Here is a 20,928-nt window from a genome sequence, read left to right as displayed (position 1 = left end):
GTACAAGAAAGTCATAGAAGTCACATGAGCTGGAGGTTTTATGGAAGCTGTATAAATTTATGCTAATAGGAAGGAAGCTAACGACATGACAGACCAAAACTAGGTTTAGACCATTAACAATTATTACACTGCATTTTTCGTGAGCAATTGAAATAGGAAGTGACACTTGACACAAGAAATACTCCACATGTTTGCTTCTGCCATAATTCTTGAAGTGGTGTACACACTGTGAAATATTATGATCATTCACACTCCGTAATCGTACGTAATTACTGAGAGTTATTCGAACTAAGTCTGTTAGAGGTCAGGTATACATTTCTTTTATTTAATGATGGACAAGGAACCAAAATGTATCTTATAATTTATAATGAGTAGAAAATTTGGGTCAGATGGATTACACAGAGGTTGTGTGTTGACAATGTGTCTTCGGATTGTATGAGATGATGAGGTTTGCATTAGGATTTTATCTGTACTTGTTCAAGGAGACTGACTAGAGGAAAGAGTTGTTATGGAAGTGAAATGATATTGGTGCTGAGGTTTATATGTAGCGACGTATTATTGAGGTATTGAGAGTATGTGAAGTAGAAGATTAGTGGAGTTTTTGTGGACAAGAGGTAAGATAAATGATATTGATGATAAGAGTTATATGTATCGACGTATTGAAGAAGTATTAGTGACGTATTGAGATTATGTGATGCTGATGATTATTTGAGTTTTGGTGTATAAGAGGTAAAGTAAGTGAGGAGCATATTTTTTTTGTTGGTCTTATGGAACAAGGAGGATGAAGATAGCAGACTAGAACACTAAAGTAGAAGGAAGATAGCCTATACACACACTTTGTTAAATCACTAGCAGTATATACTTTTTTTTTGGAGAGAGGAAGTAATTGCATATCTTGGCTCACTGACAGTTGTTCAACAACAGTACATTTGATCTGGCTTGGCAAACATTGGTCTTGACATGATGACTATGACGTTGACTAACTATTATTGACTGTTATACATTGCTGCCAGTACTACTTGATACACATGATGAACATCAGATTTTGACAGAATTACATTTACACAATTAACACTATTCAATTACACAGTAGTACTTAATGTGGATGAGAGATGAGTGAGTGTGTTTTGTGTGTTTTCCTTTCCTAATCCTAACCACCTATCTCCTAAATATTATTTTATTTGTTTGTAGTGGCTTGCACTGACACCCATAAATATTATAGGTTTATTGGTATTTGTGTATTGTAATAGTTAATAGGACAATTATCTGACATCATTTGTGTGTTTGTTATGATTTGTATGTTACTGTAAAAGCATTTGTATGTGTATTCCAACTATTGTTCATGCCTGAACTGTCTGATTAGTGAAGATAAATATTCTGAACTGTTACCTGCACTTTTCAACATGATGTGTGACATTAGGACATGTTTAATTTGTGCTCATAAACTCTGATGGACAGTGTGATCAGTGCTAGTGAGTTTGATCGAACTGCTTCTGCAGAGAGATGTGACTTTTTGCTGTCTGCACCTACTCAGTATTGCTGGGTGCCACTGATGGACTGCTTCTACTGAAAAGATGTCCCCTGTTGCTGTGTGCACCTGATCAACATTGCTGATGCCACTAATAGACTGCTTCTACTGAAATGGTGTCACTTGTTGGTGTCTGCACCTGCTCTCAACATTGCTGGGTACAACTGATGAACTGTTTTTACTGAAATAATGTCACTTGTTGCTGTCTGCACCTACTTAACATTGCTGGGTGCATCTAATGAACTGTTTCTGCTGAAATGATGTTGCTTGCTGGTGTCTGCACCTGCTCAACATTGATGGGTGCAACTGATGAACTGTTACTACTGAAATGAAGTCACTTGTTGGTGTCTGCACCTGCTCTCAACATTGCTGGGTGCAACTGATGAACTGTTTTTACTGAAATGAAGTCACTTGTTGCTGTCTGCACCTACTCAACATTGCTGGGTGCCTCTGATGGACTGCTTCTACTGAAATAATGTCACTTGTTGCTGTCTGCACCAACTCAACATTACTGGGTGAAACTGATGGACTGCTTCTACTGAAATGATGTCACTTGTTGGTGTCTGCACCTGCTCTCAACTTTACTGGGTGCCACTGATGAACTGCTTCTACTGAACTAATGTGACTTGTTGCTGTGTGCACCTGCTCAACATTGCTGGGTGCAACTGATGGACTGCTTCTACTGAAATGATGTCACTTGTTGGTGTCTGCACCTACTCAACATTGCTGGGTGCAACTGATGAACTGTTTTTACTGAAATGATGGTCACTGGTTGCTGTCTGCACCAACTCAACATTGCTGGGTGCCACTAATGGACTGCTTCTACTGAAATGATGTCACTTGTTGGTGTCTGCACCTACTCAACATTGCTGGGTGCAACTGATGAACTGTTTTTACTGAAATGAAGTCACCTGTTGCTGTCTACACCTGCTCAACATTGCTAGGTGCAACAGATGGAACTGTTTCTACTGAACTAATGTCACTTGTTGGTGTCTGCACCTGCTTAACATTGCTGGGTGCATCTGATGGATTGCTTCTACTGAATTAATGTGACTTGTTGCTGGGTGTACCTGCTAAACTTTACTGGGTGCAACTGATGGACTGCTCCTACTGAAAAGATGTCACCTGTTAGTATCTTTTTTTTGTATAGAATAATCATTGAAGGCATTTTATGTGAACATTTGTATAAACTGTTTTTTTTGTATATTGTGTAAACTACTATGTAAAGCCACATGCATGAAAAGAAGTTGTATTGCTTACTGTATTTCATATATTAGGTTAGTAAAAGGTCAGTGCAAAGCCAAAATTTTAACTAATTATGTGATATTTAGGTATTAATATTATCTTTTATTTTTGTCTGTATTTTTCTGGACGAATTTGGTGGTATTTTCACCACCAATGCTGGCAAAAATACCATCAAATTCTGGCCTGTGGAGGAGGGGCATATGAAAGGTGGCTACACTGTGCCACTGCGCCAGAGATTGCGCCAAAGAGTACTATTAAGCCGCCTCCACAGTGGTTGTTGAGAGTTCATAGCAGTCAGTGCTTGTGAAGAGATCGTAGAGGACAGTTTTGTCGAGAGCTCGTGGTTGTTGTGAAGTTGGAGCAAGATGTTGTAGTAAAGAGTATAGTTCCATGTCTTATGCAGTTATTTGATGGGAGAGATAGCAGATGTTATTGTAATGAGTGCATTTCGTCAATATATATGAAGGTAAAATTTATAATGTTCCTTTATTAGTTGTGTATCTGAAATAATGTGTCACTACAGGTTCAGTCAACAAAGCATCTGGCTCGTGTTCTTGTATTAGAGTGAATTTTGGTTTTCTTGCGTAATTATAGTTTTTCTAAATTTCTTTTGTCACGTCGGTATAATTGGTATTTAAGAATTCTTGTCTTGTTTGAGAAGAACCGTGCCAGATGTGGACGTTGAGTCACACTCCCACATACAGAACAGTTACTTTTGTGCTTATTGGTTTTGTTGGTTTTTTAGTTGCTGGGGACTTAATTAATTAACTGTGTTTACTGAAATTTTCTTACATTGTTCTCTGCAGTCAGATAGCGTAACAATTCTAGTCAGGGCCAACCGATTACGAGACTTACGTAATCGGAAATACAGCTACAGCTACTAAAAATATTTTCAATCTTTTATTTAATAAAGCCCCCATGCACACTGTTCATGTATCCGTACGAAATGTCGATCGTGCATGAACTGACAGACACCGATCGCCCGGCCCGTGTGAACTTGTGCAACTGGTTTCTGTACTTCAGGCAGGACAACGGTGAGGGGATTCTCGACACAACGTTTTTCATGGATGAGCCATGGTTTCACCTCTCTGGTTAAGTAAATAGCCAGAGAATCGGCATGAATGTAAGGTGTCCCCACTGAATGATCAAAGGGTTGGTGTTTGGTGCACTGTGAGTCGTAAACGCATCATTGGGCCGATCTCCTTTTAGGACACTCTGGTAGCACGCGCCAGACAGCCTGGACGTCGAAGACCCCTAGAGGTGTCTGCACCATCGCGCTGTAAGCCCTGGCGGCGCGCGCCTCCTGGCTCACGTTTAATGTGAGGGCGCCACAGTGGAACACGTGGTCCCAGCGGGCAATCGTGGCGTCTCCGATCATGTGTTTAAGCGACTGCCACTCGCTCAGCCAGAGGATACGGATCCTGTACACCTCCTGCAAACTCGATCCTCCTCACCCGCTTGTCTCGCCCATCCTCTCCCACCCCCGCCCGCTGCCGCGCCTGTATTCCCATGTCCCACCCGGCCTCCATCTCTCCACCCTCCTTACCCTCTCCCAAGGTGGCTTCCGCCAGCTCCCCCTCCCTGATGATGTCCTCCTCCCCTCCATCTACCCCTCCTATCAACTTTGATCCTGCCCCCCCCCCACTTCCGGTGTCCTTTCCTTTAGGCACCCTCCCTCCCTTCTCTCTCCTTTTCCCCCCATCCCTCTTCCTCCATCCCTCTTCCCCCAGGCTTCCCCTCCCCCTTCCTCCTTTCCTCCTATCTCCTCTGCACATGGCATCTCTGCTCTCCCCTCTCCCTCTCCCACCCCCCCCTCCTCCTTTCTTGGCAGGTCCCCGGACTCGCACACTCTACGTGGACTTTCGCGCGCCAGAGATCATCGCCCTCAGTGTCTCGTGTGTGCCGTCGTGTTTAGTGTTCAGTGTTCACCGTCGCACTCCTTCGTTCACCTGTGCCATCGCCATCTTCAGTGTTTGTGCGTCGTTTCAAAAGTTTGCCGTGTGGATTACCGTCGAGTGTGAATGGCTCCATGTTTGTATTTATGTGTCTACTGTTTTATTGCCCTCCGCTCTGGAACTTATGTGTATTCTTCCTGTCTTTTTCTCATTGTGTATTCTATGGCTGAAGAGCAGCGTAGAATGCTGCTGACAGCCTGCCTGTTGTACAGGTTTTAAAATAACAACAAAGTAAAAAAAAAAAATGCTCAGCCAGTCAGTCTAACCTTGGTCTGCGTCTATCGACATATCGCCTCAGACAGCGTATTTACGTTCTTTGTTCTGTGTACGAGTGGACGTGGTTGATTAATTAGGTTTTCTTGTGACTCTGTTGTTTCTATTTTGTTGTTGTTCGTAAGGTCCTTTATTGTTCGTGTCCGTCCTCTCCCGTTTGTGTTGTTGTTCGCGGGCCGCTCCGTGGGTCCCGCCGAACTTTCCTTCACGGCAACCCCGCGGCCGTTCTGGTCACGGTTACAACAGACACTACAAATAAAGAACGGTACTGCATCTGCATTGTGGAGCCCTTCCTAGGTGAACTAATAATGTCGTGTGACTAGGGCCTCCCGTCAGGTAGACCGTTCGCTGGGTGCAGGTCTTTAGATTTTATGCCACTTCGGCGACTTGCGCGTCGATGGGGATGAAATAATGGTGATTAGGACAACACAACACCCAGTTCCTGAGCGGAGAAAATCACCGACCCAGCCGGGAATCGAACCCGGGCCATTAGGATTGACATTCTGTCGCGCTGACTACTCAGCTACCGGGGGCGAACAGGTGAACTGAATGAGGACGAAACAGAGAATGCCTGGCTCCATCAGGATGGGGCGACTTCACATACCGCCCACAAGGCGATGAACTTTTGAAAGGACGTCCTCAGTGACTACATCATCTCTCGAGGACCTATGAAGGCAATCGCCTCACTATACAAGAACTCTAAGCTGCACTGACACGTCACATTCGTAACATCGCTTCCGAAGTTCTGCACAACGTCTTCAAGAAGATGCAGAAACGTGTGCAACTGTGTCTTCAATTTCAAGGGGATCACGTCCAGCATCTCTTATAACTTCCATGACTTTAATACAGCAAGTTACGAAGTGCATAGTTTCTTATTGAAGACCCTGAATATTGAAATTATATTGTCTGTGGGTAGAAACCGACAGAATTATGTGTTTGTCTAGAACATGCTTTAAAATAATCGTAAAACACGTTTCTGCTACTGTTTCTTACAGTCTTCATCAGTGTGAACAATTCTGGTGTGCTGTAACTACAGTATTATGTGTCACTGAGTCACACTGCCGACCGCTGTGGCCGAGCGGTTCTAAGCGCTTCAGTCCGGAACTGCGCTGCTGCAACGGTCGCAGTTTCGAATCCTGCCTCGGTCATGGATGTGTGTGATGTCCTTAGGTTAGTTAGGTTTAAGTAGTTCTAAAATCTGGGGGACTGATGACTTCAGATGTTAACTCACATAGTGCTAGAGCCAATTGAGCCATTTTTTGAGTCACACTACAGATGTCTCGTGGTTGCTGTGTGATGTCTAGATGGCAGGATCAACGGAGAGGAAGATGACGTCGAAAGTAGAGGTCTTTGATTTCAGTTTCTATTGAGTGGCGGCATAGTGTGCAGAAACTCCCGAAGGGGGGGGGGGGGGGAGGAGGGGAGTTATTATCCATAAAGTGCGTTACCAATACATGGACGGCAGGTGTGAGTTAGTTATAACACTAATCTCTGCACACTGTCCTACGAGGGGTGACTGAAAAGTGATGCCTCCACCTTCGTAACTCTTCAACAGTTGGCAGCACTGGTATGCGGTAGGTACTGGCTTGTTCCTTAGCCTCTTGTCTTCAGCTCCAGTTGGCGGGAAGTCTTAGCACTGAACGATTGTTTTGTTACAGTGTAAAGTATGGAACCCTGCGCAGACGGCCGGTCAACGCGATTTAAGCAACGTGCAGTCACTGAACTCTTGACAGCAGAAGGTGTCACCCCAAAGGGGATTCATCAGAGAATGAAAGTAGTTTATGGTGATTGTGTTGATGTGAGTATTGTGCGTCGTTGGGCGAGTAATTTTAAAGATGTCGAGGTGGGAACATCTGACCTGAGTGACAAACACACTTCACGTGCCACCACAGCAGAATTTCAGTGACTGAATCTCACCGCCATACGGCATCCTCCATACGGTCCAGATTTAGCACCGTCTGACTTCCATCTGTTCCCGATAGTGAAAGATGATCTGCGGGGACATCATTATGCTTCCCATGAAGACGTTGAGGGAACTGTGAGACTGTGCTTGCGGAAACAGAGTGTCGACTTCTTCCGCGACGGGTTCAGAAAATTTGGTCATCGTTGGCAGAAATGTATCCAATTGGCTGGTGGCTATGTGGAAAGGTGAATATTTGAAAATATGTAAAAATCTGCCAACCGGTTGCATAGGTTTTCTATATACCTTGACCAGGTTTCGTCACCTCTAAGGGTGACTTCATCAGAAGATAAGGTAATAATAAGTGAATACTGGTAATTGAAGATGACATTCTAAGGATTATCTTTGTGTTTGATTTATTAAAATATTCCCATCCAAACTCAATTAACAAAGGTGGAGGCATTACTTTTCATTCAACCTTCGTACACTGCTAGTGGGGAAATTGATTGTTACTTATCCTGTGCGGCAGCTGCAGCGTTCTTCTGGGCAAAGCGACTCCCTTTGCCACCAGCGCTGCTAAGCTTTTAGTTCACAGACAGGCTGTACCTCCCCAGCGCTTCTACATCTACATCTACATTGATACTCCGCAAGCCACCCAACGGTGTGTGGCGGAGGGCACTTTACGTGCCACTGTCATTACCTCCCTTTCCTGTTCCAGTCGCGTATGGTTCGCGGGAAGAACGACTGTCTGAAAGCCTCCGTGCGCGCTCTAATATCTCTAATTTTACATTCGTGATCTCCTCGGGAGGTATAAGTAGGGGGAAGCAATATATTCGATACCTCATCCAGAAACGCACCCTCTCGAAACCTGGCGAGCAAGCTACACCGCGATGCAGAGCGCCTCTCTTGCAGAGTCTGCCACTTGAGTTTGTTAAACATCTCCGTAACGCTATCACGGTTACCAAATAACCCTGTGACGAAACGCGCCGCTCTTCTTTGGATCTTTTCTATCTCCTCCGTCAACCCGATCTGGTACGGATCCCACACTGATGAGCAATACTCAAGTATAGGCCGAACGAGTGCTTTGTAAGCCACCTCCTTTGTTGATGGACTACATTTTCTAAGGACTCTCCCAATGAATCTCAATCTGGTACCCGCCTTACCAACAATTAATTTTATATGATCATTCCACTTCAAATCGTTCCGCACGCATACTCCCAGATATTTTACAGAAGTAACTGCTACCAGTGTTTGTTCCGCTATCATATAATCATACAATAAAGGATCCTTCTTTCTATGTATTCGCAATACATTACATTTGTCTATGTTAAGGGTCAGTTGCCACTCCCTGCACCAAGTGCCTATCCGCTGCAGATCTTCCTGCATTTCGCTACAATTTTCTAATGCTGCAACTTCTCTGTATACTACAGCATCATCCGCGAAAAGCCGCATGGAACTTCCGACACTATCTACTAAGTCATTTATATATATTGTGAAAAGCAATGGTCCCATAACACTCCCCTGTGGCACGCCAGAGGTTACTTTAACGTCTGTAGACGTCTCTCCATTGATAACAACATGCTGTGTTCTGTTTGCTAAAAACTCTTCAATCCAGCCACACAGCTGGTCTGATATTCCGTAGGCTCTTACTTTGTTTATCAGGCGACAGTGCGGAACTGTATCGAACGCCTTCCGGAAGTCAAGAAAGATAGCATCTACCTGGGAGCCTGTATCTAATATTTTCTGGGTCTCACGAACAAATAAGGCGAGCTGGGTCTCACACGATCGCTGTTTCCGGAATCCATGTTGATTCCTACATAGTAGATTCTGGGTTTCCAGAAATGACATGATACGCGAGCAAAAAACATGTTCTAAAATTCTACAAGAGATCGACGTAAGAGATATAGGTCTATAGTTTTGCGCATCTGCTCGACGACCCTTCTTGAAGACTGGGACTATCTGTGCTCTTTTCCAATCATTTGGAACCCTCCGTTCCTCTAGAGACTTGCGGTACACGGCTGTTAGAAGGGGGCCAAGTTCTTTCGCGTACTCTGTGTAGAATCGAATTGGTATCCCGTCAGGTCCAGTGGACTTTCCTCTATTGAGTGATTCCAGTTGCTTTTCTATTCCTTGGACACTTATTTCGATGTCAGCCATTTTTTCGTTTGTGCGAGGATTTAGAGAAGGAACTGCAGTGCGGTCTTCCTCTATGAAACAGCTTTGGAAAAAGGTGTTTAGTATTTCAGCTTTACGCGTGTCATCCTCTGTTTCAATGCCATCATCATCCCGTAGTGTCTGGATATGCTGTTTCGAGCCACTTACTGATTTAACGTAAGACCAGAACTTCCTAGGATTTTCTGTCAAGTCGGTACATAGAATTTCACTTTCGAATTCAATGAACGCTTCACGCATAGCTTCCTCTCCAGTTCTCTCGCGTGAGCAGACAAAATACGTTCACTCAGCTGGTGCTGATGTAGTGTAGCTAATTTCAGTTTATTAAGTGACTGTTTATTTGCAGTTATGGCAATAAAAATTTTCTGGGCTGTTGACTGCACTGTTAATATATAAAATTGTCCGTCGTTTCGGCCACTATTGCGGGATGGCCTTCCTCACGGCTGTCTGGGCTGACAATATACTGACTAGACTTGGCCACTGTCTATGTTTCGATACAGTGTATTGATACGTGGAACTGTTTCAGTGTTTCGGAACGGCTGTGGTTCACTGTTTCGAAACAGTGGTGTTTCATTCCGTCCCTGTCTCGGATAACCGGACCAGATTCGATCTCGAGCCAGACACAGAAACTGTATCGTTGTTTCAAAATAAGGCTGTTTCAGTCCACCTGTGCTTGTATCGAAACAGTGATGTTTCATTCCGCTCTGTGTCGGACGAGATTCGGGCTTGGCACAGGTACTGAAACACAACATAACACTTCATGAAACACTTTCAAGAGTGTCGAAATCTTTTTGACAAGCAATAGCGTGAAGCTGAAGATATCCGAAAATAAAGCTTCGTTTCTAGCTGACTGTCCTGTTTCGAAATGGCGTAACATCTGCTTTATAAACACTAACCAAACAATAAAACAACGCATACTATTCACATTCAAAATAATAAATATGTGAAAATCATTCAGTTACATTACACTTTTTTTATAACATACATTTCTTATCAATGGAGAGACGTCTACAGACGTTAAAGTAACCTCTGGCGTGCCACAGGGGAGTGTTATGGGACCATTGCTTTTCACAATATATATAAATGACCTAGTAGATAGTGTCGGAAGTTCCATGCGACTTTTCGCGGATGATGCTGTAGTATACAGAGAAGTTGCAGCATTAATGTATTGCGAATACATAGAAAGAAGGATCCATTATTGTATGATTATATGATAGCGGAACAAACACTGGTAGCAGTTACTTCTGTAAAATATCTGGGAGTATGCGTGCGGAACGATTTGAAGTGGAATGATCATATAAAATTAATTGTTGGTAAGGCGGATACCAGGTTGAGATTCATTGGGAGAGTGCTTAGAAAATGTAGTCCATCAACAAAGGAGGTGGCTTACAAAACACTCGTTCGACCTATACTTGAGTATTGCTCATCAGTGTGGGATCCGTACCAGATCGGGTTGACGGAGGAGATAGAGAAGATCCAAAGAAGAGCGGCGCGTTTCGTCACAAGGTTATTTGGTAACCGTGATAGCGTTACGGAGATGTTTAATAATCTCAAGTGGCAGACTCTGCAAGAGAGGCGCTCAGCATCGCGGTGTAGCTTGCTGTCCAGGTTTCGAGAGGGTGCGTTTCTGGATGAGGTATCGAATATATTGCTTCCCCCTACTTATACCTCCCGAGTAGATCACGAATGTAAGATTAGAGAGATTAGAGCGCGCACGGAGGCTTTCAGACAGTCGTTCTTCCCGCGAACCATACGCGACTGGAACAGGAAAGGGAGGTAATGACAGTGGCACGTAAAGTGCCCTCCGCCAAACACCGTTGGGTGACTTGCGGAGTATAAATGTAGATGGAGATGTAGATGTAGATGCTCTCTGTTCATGTACAGTAATCATATTAAGAAACGCAAGTAAGCCTACAACATTTTGAATTAAAAAAAGGCGTAGAGTGACAGTTATTAGAGATATACATAAATTTGATGTAGGTATAATTGCAAGCAATCTGTTTGACAAATCACTGATAGTGTAATGGTGTACGGGAAGGGCTGGGAAGCATGGTGAATTTATAGTAACGGTTCGAAACACCTTGAAAGACAAAAAAATTTGTTATATTTTGTTATTTATTCGAATTATTTGGCGTTATTTGTGAGTCTATAGTCACTGTGCCTATTACCCATAATGATTCCCTTTGTGTAGATGGAAATTAGCAGGATGGGTATATTACCCATACTAACGGAATGTGTGTTTCTGCAGTTTGCTCCCACCTCCAGTTCCGTTCGTGGTGGTTCTTCTGTCTTCAGCTATGGCTGTCCTCAGCCAATTGAAAAGTATGTAAGTCACGCGACACGAAAGCAGCGCATTTGCTGCATGAAATACGAGGCCTAAGTGATAGTTTCATACTTTCTGCGACATGATTAGCGCTCTCGCACCTCATTTGTGTTTATATGGACATACTTATACAGTAGACATTCAAGATGATAAAATGTGTAGGTTTATTAGAATACAAAACACAAACTGTTTCACTGTTTCGAAACAACGTATCGGAACATTACATTGTACTGTTTGATTTGTTTCGAAACAGTTACGTGTTTCAGTTTGCCCATCTCTATGACAAAGCGGTCAACAGCGCAGAAGTATTTTATTAACTGCGACAATGGCAGCGTAAACCGACGCTTACATTATTTGCAGTTGTTAAGTGCTCTACTATGAAAGAAAGTTCAACACGTGGAGCTCTCAACTGTATGCCACACTGAAGAACGTGCGCAAGTGTAGCATGCTGTCAGTATGTATCCGACAATATCGATTTCGTTGTCTCCACTATCAATGCTCGGCCACTTTTCACATCACGAGGGGTACCAACTGCATCACCCCAGCCTCAGTCCTCCCAATATCTAAGGAGGCCCAGAGGCTTCAAGTGACTCCCTCTGAAACAGAAGTAGGTCGTCTAGGTGATACGGAATTTCCGATGTCTCAATATAACCAATTGATTAGAGCAGCTCACCATTTTAAGATGGCGATTACCATTCCAGCAGCCGTCTTCACATCCACCTTGCAACATATACTGTACATGTGTGGTAATTGGCTCTGTTCGGTGCTGCCAACTCTACAACTGCCAGCATTGCCTGTCTACAAGGGAATTATGCACACTACCATAAGACAATTAATAGTGAGAGAAGTGCAGTAACTGTCTGTCCAACCATTAATTCAACACCAAACCATTGCAACACAGCTGGATGGTATGTAAACTGATGGCGGAAGAGGAAGAAAGTAAAGAAAAAAAGGGAAGGAACTGTTGATATCAGCTGCAACGGAATTTTATGTCAAATCAGCGGCGACGATTGAAAATGTGTGGTCGACCTAGGCTAAACAGATTTCAAACAGAATAAACCAGGACACTTGCGTTTATGCTACATACTTAACTTCGTTCCTACACTTACGCTTACTTCTGGCAGTTATCGGGATATTTTGAAATCGACAATAGACCTATGACGATGCAGCGGCTGAAAAATCCACAGCAAGAATGTGTCTTCATTTTGTAAATTGAAAAGCAAAATGTAGGCACATTACAAACAAATGAAATATTTCTCCTCAGACACAAAAAAACTGATATATACTTTTTTACTGTAATAGCCTAGATATATTTTTTGCATTGTTTAGTCACTTACATGGCTCTTAGGTACTACTTGTCAATCATAGAAACTATGTAGTATTACGAATTAGCAATCAGATACAAACTATACATTACATACTAAAATTTAAGTTTAAGTTTGACTGTAGACTGTTGTGACAAGCGTGCATACATTGCAAACAATGTTCAATAAGCGATGCTAAAACACGGCACATCGCTCACATTCTTCACAAAAGTAACTTCCATATGACTACAGTCCCGTTAGGAGAAATGGTTTAAGTATTGCTCCTCTATACTTCCTTTGGTTTTGGTTTTACTTGTCTCGAGGGCCATAAAGTGGAAGGTAGACGAGTCAGAGGCGGGAATAGGTAATACCCGCTTTTCTTTTCAACCTGTCTCTTACTCTTTCTTTAGGCACAAGAGTAGTTAAATCAAATGTGGTAGGCCTATATATGGTGAAAATATATATTTCGATGTCATTCTAATTCTAGGAAACATGTTTTTCACAAATATTTGATTAAATGAAAATATCATTGCTCACATTTTGTTTCTCGATTAAAAACCGCGACAGTTGTGCGTGTCACATGATTTTCTCGGGACACCGGAACATTTATGTGAAAACCAGGAGTATTCCTGCAAAACCGGAACATGTGGTTAGGCCAGCCGGAATGGGACTCGAACTTGGGATCTCCTGCTTACTAGGCATCTGCGTGAACCACTGCGCCATCCGGACACAGTGCAGACTACCTGAGCGCGCTTCCCGGCCGACTCACATTCCCCCCTGGGGCCACGCGTCCGCACTCCACGTGCGTGTAATCCACTCTGGCTAACTGCACGTTCCCGCTGGAGGCCGAACGATATCGTGCATCCCCTGCGGGGGTGGTGGATTCATGGCCCATCGAGACGAATCAATTATATGAAGGCGTGGTGTCTGTTCTTTCGGACGTATAACAGTTACTCGGATTTAGAAACGCTGTCGTAGATAGACAGCAGCAAGGTGCCACGTTCACCAGTCCAAACACTTTCTCATCAACACTACATAACTCACTGACAACATCGCACTTACAACTTAAACGCATCTCTGCCACAGTTTGTTGGAAAGTATTTTACATAAATGTCGACTTAAAAGCTGCAAATAATAAACTGAAATACTACATAAACACGAGATCAGTGAAGTTTTTTTGTCTGCTGACGAAAGAGAGCTGGACAGAAAACGCTGAGGAGGTATATCCTGTTTGTAAACAGAAAAGCGAGCAAGCGCTCTAGGTGGGAGAACTCGTCTTTCCCGGAAGAATGCAACAACTGCCGTACAGGATGACTAAGAAACAATTTCCCCTCCAGCGGTGTAGAACTGTGTGCCAGGAATTACGCAGAAACTGCCCATAAGCGATTTACTGCCCCCATTTTCCCTTTATTGACTGGACTGCTCTACACTGCATCCAAATGACGCTATATCGCAAGGATGACAAGGTGGACAGTCGCCATCACGTGACCCTTTGGGTGTGATCAAGGAGTTACTATAATTTTTTGTTACACTGGGATGTAGGCAAAGAATGCAAAAGAGTGAGCAGGTGGAAACGGTGCGATGTTTCAACTACTTGGAGAGGATAAAGACAAAGCAGATAAGTGAATGTGCAAGTGAAGTTGATAGTTCAAGAGACGTGTGAGAGGAATGACATGGAACAAAGAAAATCCTGAAACAAGTAGTGAGGTAATACACTAAATGTATTATGTACCAACTACACCATGCGTGCAGAAACGTAGGTTGTGAAGGAATGGGGACATAGTAGTCAAGCAAGTCAACTGTAGTTTCTCATAAGTGTGATAAGTGTAACGAAAAAGTAGAGGTGAGAAATGAAAGCGTTAGCGAGATAACACGCAAAGAACGCCTGCAAGAGAAAATTGTTGAAAAAAGATTAAAACTGTATGGACATATGAAGCGAATGATAGATGACGGCTTGGAAGATGCACTAGATGAAGATGGAGGGTAAGAGATCGAGAAGAAGGTCAAGCGACAAGAGACTAAAAGGAGTGGAAGAAAGCCTTCGGAAGAGAGGATAACATTGAGCAATAAGAGCGACAGAGTTATGGGAGAAAATGGACGTGTACGTCTGCTTTTATACATATACACTCTGCAAGCCACAGTGGGGTGGTGGTAGGCATGAGAAATAAGGAGGCTAATTGGATTCTGCAATAAATTTCAACTTTAATAGGAAATACACTGTTCAAAACTCATAAAACGAGCAGCAGACTTGAAAAAAGTCTGGACACACGCGAAGATTCCAGCTAGATCACATCACGGTCCAAATAAATATTGGATTGCAAGGTGTACCCAGGAGCAGAAACAGGATCAGATCACAATTTAGTATTGATGAAGAGGAGACTGAAGTTTAAGAGATTTGTCTGGTAGAATCAGTACTGAAAAAAAAGGGCCACTGAATTGACGTACAATTCTGAAATGTGTTTGAAGTTCTCTAAGGCTATAGATACCATGACAATGAATACCACAATTGGCAGTTCAGTTGAACAGGAACGGAATGTGTGAAAATGGTAATTACAGAAGTAGGGCAGACAAATATAGGTACAAGGAAACCAAGGTCTAAGAAATCTTGGGTAACAGAAGGAATATTTGAACTGATCGGCGAAAGAAGGTAGTACACAAATGTTCAGAGAAAGAGAGGAATACTACATTATAAGTCGCTTAGGAAGGAAATACATGGGGATGCAGGAAAGTTAAGTTGAAATGGCCTTATGGAAGATGTGAAGAAATCGAAAAAGAATTGGCCGTCGGAAGAGCAAATTCATCATTTTAAAAAGTCAAAACAACCTTTGGTGAAATGAAAAGCTAGAGTGGCAACATTACAGGCGCAGTAGTAAAGAAGTTCAAATGTCCTTATGGAAGATGTGAAGAAATCAAAAAAGAATTGGCCGTCGGAAGAGCAGATTCATCATTTAAAAAAGTCAAAACAAGCTTTTGGAAATTAAAAGCAAGAGTGGCAACATTACAGGTGCAGTGTATAAGAAGTTGAAATGGCCTTATGGAAGATGTGAAAAATCGAAAAAGAATTGACCGTCGGAAGAGCAGATTCATCATTTTAAAAAGTCAAAACAACCTTTGGTGAAATGAAAAGCAAGAGTGACAACATTACAGGCGCAGTGGTAAAGAAGTTGAAATGGCCTTATGGAAGATGTGAAAAATCGAAAAAGAATTGGCCGTCGGAAGAGCAGATTCATCATTTTAAAAAGTCAAACAACCTTTGGTGAAATGAAAAGCAAGAGTGACAACATTACAAGCACAGTGGTAAAGAAGAGGATCGAAGCATTTGAGATGTGGTGCTATATATGGATTTATAAGGTAAAGAAGAAAGGAGCATATGGAATAGACCGACAAAAAATAGGGACAGGATGATAGGACATATGTTAAGACGCCAAGGAATAACTTCCATTGTACAAGAGGGAGCTGAAGAGAGGATAAATACTTTGAGCGATGGCAAATCTTGGAATACATCCGGCAAATTCTTGAGGGCGTTGGGGACAAGTGCTGCTCTGAGATTAAGGGAGAAGCAGTCGTGGTGAACTGCATCAAAACAGTCAGAAGACTAAGTACCGAAAGAGCAAGAGAGAGAGAGAGAGAGAGAGAGAGAGAGAGAGAGAGAGAGAGATGGTGGGAAGGGGAGGAAAGCTGGACAGACTCGTATTTCAAGCAGAGCTGGGCAGCGGTGGAAAATGTACAAAATGATGATGATGAAGATGATGTTCAGACATTCTCGATGAGAGAAGGCAGAGGCCCGAGCTGGCCCCTGCAGCTGCGCTAGCCTACCTGTGACGAGGACGAGCGTCTTGGGGTGGCGCCGCAGCTCGTCCAGCAGGCGGCTCCGGGCGGCGGCGGACAGCGGGTCTGCACTGTGCGGCTGGAGCAGCAGCAGCCAGCGGCAGGCGCGGCTGGACAGCGCGGCCGCCACCTCGGGCAGGCGGCGCTCCGCCGCCTCGGCGGTCACGGCCAGCCCCCTGTCCGGCTGCAGGGCCTGGAGCGCCTTCCCCGCCGACAGCAGACCGCAACCTCGCTCGCACACCACCACCACCGGCCGGCCTGTCCACATGTGACACTTAAGCACCCGACTGTACAGGTATTTCTAACAACTTGCAGTGCGTAAAAAAGGGGTCAGCTAAGGACGTACCAATATAACTGCTATGAATAAGTACAGATTCATTTTTTTCGATACTTGTGGTATCGGCGTCAGCAAGGTAAGTATATGGAAATGCAGACTTTCTCAGCGAATTTAATTGATGAAATCTTCTAGGGTTATCAGCCAACCCGTGGCATCTTGCTTTCACAACATTTCGACGAGTTTCCTTCTCGTCATCTTCAGGTGCAGTGTCGGATTTATGTTCCATTCGTTCCTTTATAGCCATTGGACTGCAACTCCTCTGTTGAGGGCCCAATCGGTGGATTAATAGGGTACTTGTGCAACAGACCACTGGGTGCGACACTTCTTTCGGAGACACACGATTGGCTCACCCTTTGGGCCCTCGACAGAGGAGTCACAGCCCAGTGGCTGTAAAGGAACGAAGGGGGAGTGAACCTGCGGTAAGGCAGTAGGTGGGGTTGGAAGCCATCATACAAACAGTCACCTCAGTGGTCACTGCAGAGGTGCTAGAAGCTGTGGAGGTGATCCTGGAAGAGGAGATGCGTGTCACAGCTGTCCACTCCACAGAGGGCCCTGTGGGCATGCAGCAGGCTACTCCGAAAGCCATCTCCATCCAGGGGTCAGCGACGTCACCGACGGCCAGTCGCAGAGCTGACCGCTCATCGTCGCTTCAAAGAGCTCGAGTTGCAGCATCACTTGCCTCCCTCGTTCAGGCAACGGCACTGGATAAGATCACTAATTCTCTGCAGGACAGAACCTATCCCCATCTCCTCAATCATTACCCTTTCACACCTCACCTTCAACCTAGACCTCCCCTCTCCTATCAGCTTTATCCTTTCACCCCTAAACAGCTAGAGCAGCTGCTCGGATTCCTTTCCCTACAGGCTATTACGACAGTCAACACCAGGGCCGTCTTCACCCCGATCCAAGGGGGAACACATTATCTGTGCCGTGGATGAGACCTTCTGTGAAGAACAAGATATTCTCCACGATACCAACCCAGAAAATGAAGAGGCCACCGAAACAGATGAACCTTCTGAGCAGCCCGTCAGAAGGTCGTCTAAGAGAAGTGGAGAAGACAGGATAGGTGCCGAACCACCTCCCTAGCTTCCCCTTCCCGACAGACATCCGTCACATCAACACCCATCATCACATCATCATCGATCGCTAACTGCACTGTGTACCCTGTACAGCAACAGGCAGGGATGAACCTGTCAGATCAAGTGTCAAGCTTCAAGAAGCCGACACTTCACATGAAGAAACGCTACGACAATACGGCGCCACTGGTTGGCTGACAACCAGTAAAGATTTCATTGTCGACAGAAAGTATTCGATAATTTCATGCTATCGAAGCAAATGTGAAGGCATCCTTGTCGAAAGCACCGAGTGATATTGCGGGACATAACAACCTTGCACTACTAATCTAAATTATTGAAATCTACGCATTATCTGTGTAGCATACAGGGAACACAATTACCGTAGTTAGCAGTATAAAAACTCACTGGATAATACACACATCAAAAAAAGTTTTGCATCACCTCGGTTCCGGAACCTCTACAGAAAACCGGAATACAGATCAACATAAACATCATCTCCGACCTTTTTATTGCTGAAAACCACACATTGCATGTTGTGCCACCATACAGCGAGACCTTCAGAAGTGGTGGTCCAGATTCCTGTACACACCGGTACGTCTAATACCCAGTAGCGTGCCCTCTTGCATTGATGCATGCCTGTATTCATCGTGCCATACTATCCACAAGTTCAACAACACACTGTTGGTCCAGACTGTCCCACTCCTCAACGGCGATTCAGCGTTGATCCCTCAGAGTGGTTGGTGGGTCACGTCGTCCATAAACAGCCCTTTTCAATCCATCCCAGGCAAGTTCGATAGGGTTCGCGTCTGGAGAACATGCTGGCCACTCTAGTCGAGCGATGTCGTTATCCTGAAGAAAGTCATTCACAAGATGTGCACGATGGGGGCGTCAATTGTCGTCCATGAAGACGAATGCCTCGCCAATATTCTGCCGATATGGTTGCACTATCAGTCGGAGGATGGCATTCACGTATCGTATACCCGTTACGGCGCCTTCCATGACCACCAGCGGCGTACGTCGGCCCCACATAATGCCGCTCCAAAACACTCGCTGGACAGTGTGTCTAAGGCGTTCAGTCTGACCGGGTTGCCTCCAAACATGTCTCCGACGATTGTCTGGTTGAAGGCATATGTGACGCTCATCGATGAAGAGAACATGATGCCAAACCTGAGCGGTCGATTCGCCATATTGTTGGGTCTATCTGTACTGCGCTGCACGGTGTTGTGGTTGCAAAGATGGACCTCGCCATGTCTGAAGTTGCGCCTCATGCAGCCTGTTGCACACATTTTGAGTCATAACACGACGTTCTGTGGCTGCAAAAAAAGCACTATTCAACATGGTGACGTTGCTCTTAGGGCTCCTCCGAGCCATAATCCGTAGGCAGCGGCCATCCACTGCAGCAGTAGCCCTTGCGCGGCCTGAGCGAGGCATGTCATCGACAGTTCCTGTCTCTCTGTACCTCCTCCATGTCCGAACAACATCGCTTTGGTTCACTCCGAGATGCCTGGACATTTCCATTGTTGAGAGCCCTTCCTGGCACAAAGTAACAATGCGGCTCGATCGAACCGCGGTACTGACCGTCTAGGCATGGTTGAACTACAGACAACACGAGCTGTGTACCTCCTTCCGTGTGGAATGACTGGAAATGATTGGCTCTCGGACACTCTCCGTCTAATAGGCGCTGCTCGTGCATGGTTGTTTACATCTTTGGGCGGGTTTCGTGACATCTCTGAACAATCAAAGGGACTGTGTCTGTGATACAATATCCACAGTCAACGTCTATCTTCAGGAATTCTGGGAACCGGGGTGATGCAAAACTTTTTTTGATGTGTGTATTAGTCGGTCTCTTAAAAGAGCTGACTGGTCGCTTTGGAAGGCTTTAGTTGGAGTATAGCTGATACTACGGCATATCACCCTCCATAGAAGTGCAACAGTTATCAAGGCTACATGGCGTTAGACACCTGTCTCTTGAGGATGATTAACCCTTGTTTAGAGTTCATAAACGAACGTTAGTAAAATACTGTATGTACCCACAATTCCAGAAAAGTGTTTAGAGTATTGATTTTATATTCTAGCGTTTTCTTGCAAACATAGGGCAGCTCCTTGATTTTACACTGTATTCTAAAATAATGCTGTTATACTAAAGAAAAGCTTGTAATAATGGCACATATGGATAAGATAAAAGTTATGTCACGACTCATATCTTGCTTGAGGGTGGAATACTGTGTTTCTATTTAGATTTATAGTCAAGTTGATTGACAAAATAAAAACGTAATTTCAAAATTTGCCATTTATTTTAAATGACTGGTTTAGTGCTAAAAGAAAGCTTTAAGGTACGTAAGCAATCAATACTTTGACGCAGGGTCAGCGACGATTCCTTATTTACGATATTATCGATACAATACAGGCATTGGTGTACCGTTACCAAATTTAGAAATGACTCTCGTACTGGAATGTCGATAAGTATCGCAAAACATTTAGGACGCTTCCTCAAAAATTGAATATCAAAATATGTTTCAGTGTCGTGGTTCTGCTAACACTTAATTTCCGTATCAGAACAAAATTTCTACAAAAATCACGGGAAAGCCGCAGGGGCAAAGCGTACTCGTGTACCTTTTGGAAATATTTCTTACAATTCGTTACGAGTGGACGTCGTCAGCGTATAAGTGATGATAACAGCTATCTAACACAGATGAAGTGTCACGGATATATGGGGAGGAAAGCAATTTTTTTGGAAATTTGTGCTAAGTGCTATGGGACGAAACTGCTGAGGTAATCGCTCCCTAGGCTTACACACTACTTAATCTAACTTAAACTAACTTACGCTAAGGACAATACACACACCCATGCCCGAGGGAGGAATCGAACCTCCGACGGGGGGGGGGGGGGGAGGGGAGTCGCGCGAACCGTGGCAAGACGCCTAAGGCCGCACGGCTACCCCGCGCGGCCGAGGAAAGGAAGCACCAGGGACAGTACTGAGAGAGCAT

General features: G+C 44.3%; 1 protein-coding gene across 1 annotated transcript in view; it reads right to left on the bottom strand.

The window, feature by feature from the left end:
* LOC126481724 (uncharacterized) overlaps nucleotides 1-20,928 on the bottom strand; it is a 414,263-nt gene that overhangs the window by 239,233 nt on the left and 154,102 nt on the right. Inside the window, exon 7 of the mRNA XM_050105677.1 lies at nucleotides 16,517-16,786. Within this exon, the coding sequence (XP_049961634.1) occupies nucleotides 16,517-16,786 (270 nt within the window). The remainder of the gene's footprint in view (nucleotides 1-16,516; nucleotides 16,787-20,928) is intronic.

The sequence above is a fragment of the Schistocerca serialis genome, chromosome 5, assembly GCF_023864345.2.
Source record: "Schistocerca serialis cubense isolate TAMUIC-IGC-003099 chromosome 5, iqSchSeri2.2, whole genome shotgun sequence".
Classification (NCBI taxonomy): domain Eukaryota; kingdom Metazoa; phylum Arthropoda; class Insecta; order Orthoptera; family Acrididae; genus Schistocerca; species Schistocerca serialis.
This window is presented reverse-complemented; position numbering and strand designations above follow the sequence as displayed.